Raw genomic sequence first — 6748 nt, forward strand, 5'->3', positions numbered from 1 at the left:
AGCAATGACTTCATCAAGTAAAAGCGTAAATGTTGTTAATCACTTGAGTTACAAACTTACGAGTTTACGGGTTTAAATTATATAAGCAGCAACGACTTCAAGTGCTGTGTGAGCAGCTAGCTTATATATACAAAGTATTACTATAGTACGGTAGTATTGTTTCATTTGCTTTTGGCACCGGGGATTGGGAAACAAAGTTGAATTGTAGAACAGCTAGCAATAAGGGGGCAGCCACCTAGTCATCACTATCCACTCGTCTGTCGATGCATTTAGAATACAACATTTCTTCTCAGCTTCTTTCTTTCTAGTCAACTTCCCAAGTTATGAGTTGTCGGTGTTCCAATAATATTAGCCACTCCTCTCTAATATTGCCAATCATAATTCATACACATCTCTCTCTCTCTCTCTCTCTCTCTCTCTCTCTCGTTCCTAATACATTCTAAACTTGAATATGATGAGTTGGGGGCAGTCTGGCAGTTTGACTTTGGCTGAGACCCCTTTGGACTGAAAATTAACTAAAATAAAATAAAATAATATAATGGTCTATCCAGTGGCAATATGTTATTAGGGAGGCAGGCGCGCCCTACTGCCACTCCGTGCACCACCCCGCCCCCTCTTTTCTGATCAATCTCTCTATAAATACTCACTCCAATCTCTCTCTCATTTCACAACATCCCAATTATCTACTCTCTCTACTAGCTGCAATAGCTATAGCTATTTTCTATATAATATAATTAATATGGCCTTGCCATCAAGATTCACCATGATGATGGCTTCCCTTGTTTTCTCTTTTCTGGTTCTCCAATATCTCACTGAAGCAGCTCATCAGTCCCACACGGTAATATCTATGTCTCCTTTTCTTTTTCTTTTTCTTTTTGGTTCAAGTTTTTTCCTTTCTTTAGTAAATTACTTAAGCAAATTAAAAGAAGTTCATAATTTTGTGCTTTATACTATTTTCAGATGAACAACAATGGAGCACCGAGCCCCCTCCCCCCGCCCACCCTAGGTATGTATATTACGATTTGATATGCATAACAGAAAATTTGTATATCAATTCTTCTCCCATGCAGACGTTTGCGGACGCCATTAACATTGAGAAAATCATGGAGAGTAGTTGGAAATACATGATGTCTGCATGATAATAACGTGTATAAAAGAAAATATTTATATTAATTTATACGAAATTAATATATGTAATTATGCATATGATGAAAATAATCGTGCAGATTGCGGAGTGGCATGTGAAGGAAGGTGCAAATTATCATCAAGGCCTCGTCTGTGCAAAAGGGCTTGTGGGAGTTGCTGTGACAAGTGTGGCTGTGTTCCTCCAGGCACTGCTGGCAACTATGAGGCTTGTCCTTGCTATGCTAGCCTCACCACCCGCAATCAAACCCGAAAATGCCCTTAATTAATTCAATTCATCATTTCACTTCAAAAAATCCCATATATATCTATAAATATGGGTTGTTTTCCACCAGAATAAAGTTAACATACTTCTTAATTATCTCTTTATTGAGAAATGAATTGAATTGAATTGTAAAAGCTTTTTCATTCTTATAATAAAAAGCATTATTATTATTTTAGAGTTTGTTTGTTGTTTGATGAGTATTTTATTTGCTGGATGATGTAGTTTTTCTTTCTTTTTTTATTGAATGTTCATCCCCTCTCATATAACACCTTGACAAAGCAACTTCACTTGCAAGTTGTTTGCAAGAACACTGAAAATAAAGGAAATTTTAGTTATGCATACATATGGCTGATGCCTACCTTGTCCTAAGTGTAGGACCGCTCCTGAAGTGCACACATCAACATTAGTTGCATTGGCACATAAAAATTGACACGCAAAATTGAATAAACGACGATCGGTCCATGTTAGTAGACATTACATGACATAACATGTCCATGACGATGGGTCCATATCACTTTTTCCAGTCTACATACAAAAGAATCTACAAAATATTTCAAATATCAGTTATAGTTTCCTAGAAATAAAATGAAATATTATCCGAATTCATGTGCAAGGAGCTTCGGTAACAACAAAGTAGGAAAGTGTAAAATATATGTCGTTGGGTGTTTTTCTTCTTCTTTCTTTCTGTTTTGTTTTTTTTTCTTAAGCCACTTGTAGGTATTATTAATCATGCATGTAGCAGTGAGATTGTCTAACAGCGACTTAATTAATCCCGACAGGGTTCAAAATTCAATCTAGCAAGTTGCAATGTACGGACTATGAAAATCTTCTTATTTTATTATACTATTTTCGTTTATCGAAATGTAGAGATTATAGAACACTACAGTAGTATAGTCACGTGTTATAATATAAGTGGATATTTATAGATACTATTCTCTAGAATGAAAGAAAATAAATCATATCGTCCACTATATTATAATGTGTACAAAATATACTACGTGACTGTATTACCGTAATATTCTATAATTTCTCATTGAGAGAACTGAGGACGATTCAGTAGGAAACCTTGAGTGGATCACAAGAAATAATTAAATTTTATGGTTTTGTGTACGCATCTGACTGTTCACACAAATATGAGCTGTGCTTATTCCTCCAATCAAATAAAGAATAAGCGCTTAGCTGTGTACACTTCTGGCAACCAAACCTTTCTCATTTCTTTTCCCACCTCCCCTTTCTCTTTTCCTTTCTTTAGACAATATATTTTCCTCCTCTTTTTTTATTTCTTACAGACTACTCCCAGCCTACCTCCACCCTCCAGGCCCAACCCACCACAACTTCAAAGTCTGGCCCGTCCTTATTATGCGGACATCCGAATGTTATTATCGTGTGGACACTATGTATTTTGATTATTCCTCCTTGCTTTCTTGCCTGTTTACAATAGCATATGCAGGATACTCATGTGCGGACATCCGGATCGTCTATGTTTTAGATAATCATTCAAATATCATCTCTACAAAAAAATTATTTGAATCCGATATAGTTTGACCACTCAATTGTGTTGTTGAAATTTTAGTATTTTCTTGAAGTACCATGTTCATTAATTTTTAGGATATAATTGGATGTCGAAAAGGTTTCCGATTTCTCTAATTTTTTGCAAGGATGATCTATGAATGACTTAAAAAATAGAGGGCTTGGATCGTTGGAAAAAAAATCGTAAGGTACCCTAAATGGTGTTCCTCAAATAACTCTCTTAATAGAAGGGGATTGTCCACCCTATGCAGCAGATGATGCGGACATCCATATCAATTAAAATTAATTTAACATTTTCTATTCTTTTATAATTTATTGACACTTTTTAATTGATGTGGATGTCCACTTCATATGCCACATAAAGTGGTATGAGAATGTAGTATAAAAATATGGTAAAAGTAGCATTTCTCATATGTATAAACTGACATTTTCAAGTTATACTTGTATAATCTCATAAGGAAAAAAATATGTATCTACTTTATGACAAAGTGGACTAAACTACTCTATGGGAAGGATAATTGAATTAGGGTGCAAGAAAGTGAGTACAATGTGTTGGCCATCTAACATAATTCACGTCTACAAAAATTATATATATTAATCTTATCATTTTGAATAATAGCTCATTTCCTCTTCAGAGGGTGCAAGAAAAAAAACTGCATTTGGTTATTATTTCTTTTTGGTAAGAAATCTCAATTGAATAACAAAATTTTTATATAATTTCTTTATGTTTTCTATCTCATCCCAACCAACGAGAAATAACCAAAAAAAATAAATTATAATGAAGGAAATTGGTGGGCAGACTTGGAAATTAATTACACAAATCATGATGAGGCCTATCTCAAGGCCCATTAAATTGCTTGAAAATAAAAGATGAGGCCACAGCTATTCAAATTAAACTCCAACGGCTAGTTTTAGCAAACGTGTCAAAATATGACGAACCGCACGCGCCAACGGTCACATTCCCGTTTAAGAACCCCGTTCACCAAACCCTCTTTATAAACCTCCGAAGCTCTGCCCTAAAGATATCGACTTTTCTCTTGCTTTCCAAGAATTTGATTTTCGGCGTCCACTGTTTGCTTTCTCTAATCTCCAGTCTCTGTTTGCTTCGCCTTTCAGTTTTCCGACGACCCATTTCGTTTTTCAGCGACTTTCTTGATTCAAATCCAATGGAGACCCCATCTTCAATCAGAAGAGTCACAAGGTCTCAGGCTTTGGTTGCTCAAAACAGCAACACCAACAACATTCCCCTTTCAAGTGAGTTCTCTCACTTTCTTTTCTTTTCTTTACTTTTGAAAATAAAAAATGGGTCCTGATCAGTTTCTTGGTTTAATGGTTTTCGTTTTCATTTTCCCCCTTTTTTCAATATGAACAATCATATAGAGTTTTTGATCGGAAAATGGGTTTATTGATACTTGGGTTTTAGTGGGTTTACCATAGATTTGGTTTCGCTATACTGACTGATACATGGTTTCTTTTTTTCAGGGAAGAATGAAGATTCTGAAAAGGTTGAATCGAAATCAAGACCAAGAAATGGGAAGCAACAGCAAGACAGATCAGCCCTGATTGACATAACCAATGATTCTCCGATTGTGGGGCTTGCAATGGGAAGCTTGGAGACCCCATCATCGGCCATAGTCAAACAGAGAAGCTTTAGAGCCAAGAACACACCTGGGTCCGGAGAGGCCTTGCTGAGGGGTCAAGTCAAGACCCTCTTGCAACAAGTGGAGGAAGAGGCCGAGCTCTCAAAGATCACATTGGAAAGCCGCCCTCTTCGTCTTCTCCAAGGAATTACTGGTAACTCGTCAATGGGACTACTTGCCCCAACTCCGGCAAACACACCACAGGTCTCTGATCTCTCTGTTGATGCAAGTGGAAGCAACAATGGTGGTGTGGGTTTCGAGAAGCCTTCTCCACTTATCCAAGAACAATTGATTTCTCAGGTTGGGTTCTAACCCTTTTGTGTTTGAAGATTTTTCATACTAGATTATATGTGGGTTCTTCTCCTATTTTTATTTGGAATTTTGGTGACAATATTTCTATTGGGTCTTTAATCATTTACCTCCAAAATGAAAAGTGCAAATTACTGATTTCTTTTTATTTATGAAAATGTGATAGGTGGTATGTGACATCTTTCAGGGAAAGAATCAAGAAAGCCTTGAATCACAAAAGAGTATCATCAGCCGGTCTCTGCTGCTGGATTTCTCTGAGAAATCTGAAGTCTCCTCTGTTTCATCAGAGTGCTCCTCTGTGATTACTGAAATCAAAGAGAAGTCATCACCAGATGATGATAGTGCTTCCATTTGGTCAATTCAGGTCAATGCTAGCACCCATGATGAAGATGAAGAAGAAGTTGCTCAAGCAGAAGAAGAAGAAGAAGAAGATTATTATCTGAATCTGAATGAAGGTTATGAAATTGAAGAACATGAACAGGATAGAGGCTATGATCTTGATGAGCTTTGTGATGGTATAAACAACATTTGTGTTGATGAGAAGAAAATGATCCCCAAGTTTGCTGGAAAGCATACAAGATTTGTTTATGACAGTGAGGATGACATTGAAATCGTTGAAGAAGACTTTTCAGCACAGAGTCCTGATTCAGGTGCTGATGTTTCACCCAGTGCCCTTCGCTTGAAGGGCTTGCCAACACCAAAAGGCAAGCACATGCGCTTTCTTGAGGAGGAAAATTAAGATTCTGGTTTTGAAGTGCTGGTGTGTTTTGGTTGTCTTTCTTGATAACCATGTTTAGGGATTTGCTTTGGTCATTTTCTGTAATTCCTTAGTTTTGTTTTTTATTCGGGATCCACAACAGAAATGATATTCATGACCACAAATGGTATGTAATTCTCAGTGTTCTCACTGATTTTTAATGAATGAAACATTCTTTGCTAGTTTTGACCAGTTGGTACTTTTTTCTATTTATATATTTTACCAAAATGCAGAATTAGATTCCTTAAAAAAAAAAGGGTAGAATTAGATCAACAAAATATCAAAAAATATAGAAATGTCGTGTGGCTATACTCTTAAAATATCATATTCAAAAATTTCTTTTTTATTAATTAAATGCCTTAATTTAAAATAATTAATTACTATTTATTAAGAAATTTATGAAATGAGTAAAATATTTAAATATTATTCGCTAAAGAAGTTTCCTCGACACAGATTTATCCCAGTAAAATTTGTCGGATTAGACCTCCCAACCGATGAAATTTGAGGAGCAGAGCATCTCCAAGGGAGATGTCAAATGCAAAATGTTAAATTTGAATATGAGATTATGTGGCAATTTGACACTTTGGAAAAAATTTAAGTCCACCCAAAATGCCAAATATCATATTATTTTATCATATTTTTTAAAAACAAATGGGGCTCATATGATGCATAAAGTTTTAAATGAGATTAAATGATAATGAGATCCATAACCAAAAAAATATTCAAATAATATTTGACATCAAGTTTTTTGATATGTTATTTTTGCCATATATCTTCTAGCCTTCAAATCTCTGTAGGATTTGACTACTTAGAGCATCTCCAAGGGAGATGTCAAATACCAAACATCAAATTTAAATTTGATGGCTGATGTAGCAATTTGACATCTTACACAACTTTACACTCCACCCGATATGTCAAATTAAATTATTACTTTGTTGATTCATTTTTAATTACTAAGAAAAGAAAAGAAAAAAATAATAAAATATTCATTTGACATCTTGCTTTTGGGATGTCAAAAATAACATCTCAACCTCCAGCCTTCATTCCACATCAGCTTTGACATATCGGTTGGAGTGATGTGAGATGTTATTTTTAGCGGTTAAA

The 6748-nt window shown here is 35.4% G+C and overlaps 2 protein-coding genes across 3 annotated transcripts; both read left to right on the forward strand.

Moving 5' to 3' along the window:
* The first annotated feature begins 471 nt into the window (after window positions 1-471).
* On the forward strand, window positions 472-1583 carry LOC103340205 (gibberellin-regulated protein 11-like). The gene is made up of 3 exons (XM_016796207.2): window positions 472-838; window positions 961-1006; window positions 1227-1583. The coding sequence occupies exons 1-3, from the start codon at window positions 740-742 to the stop codon at window positions 1406-1408; spliced, it is 327 nt and encodes a 108-aa protein (XP_016651693.2). The 5' UTR covers window positions 472-739; the 3' UTR covers window positions 1409-1583.
* A 2382-nt stretch (window positions 1584-3965) lies between these two features.
* On the forward strand, window positions 3966-5826 carry LOC103340204 (Chalcone-flavanone isomerase family protein). Of its 2 annotated transcripts, none has more exons than XM_008243596.2 (3): window positions 3966-4192; window positions 4421-4878; window positions 5054-5826. In XM_008243596.2, exons 1-3 carry the CDS (start codon window positions 4105-4107, stop codon window positions 5624-5626), a joined length of 1119 nt encoding a protein of 372 aa, XP_008241818.2. In that variant the 5' UTR covers window positions 3966-4104; the 3' UTR covers window positions 5627-5826. The 2 variants fall into 2 exon arrangements, with proteins under 2 accessions (XP_008241818.2, XP_008241819.2); XM_008243597.3 differs by having other exon boundaries at window positions 5075-5826.
* Window positions 5827-6748: the final 922 nt, after the last annotated feature.

The sequence above is a fragment of the Prunus mume genome, linkage group LG8 (assembly GCF_029339155.1).
Source record: "Prunus mume cultivar Tortuosa linkage group LG8, ASM2933915v1, whole genome shotgun sequence".
Lineage (NCBI taxonomy): Eukaryota > Viridiplantae > Streptophyta > Magnoliopsida > Rosales > Rosaceae > Prunus > Prunus mume.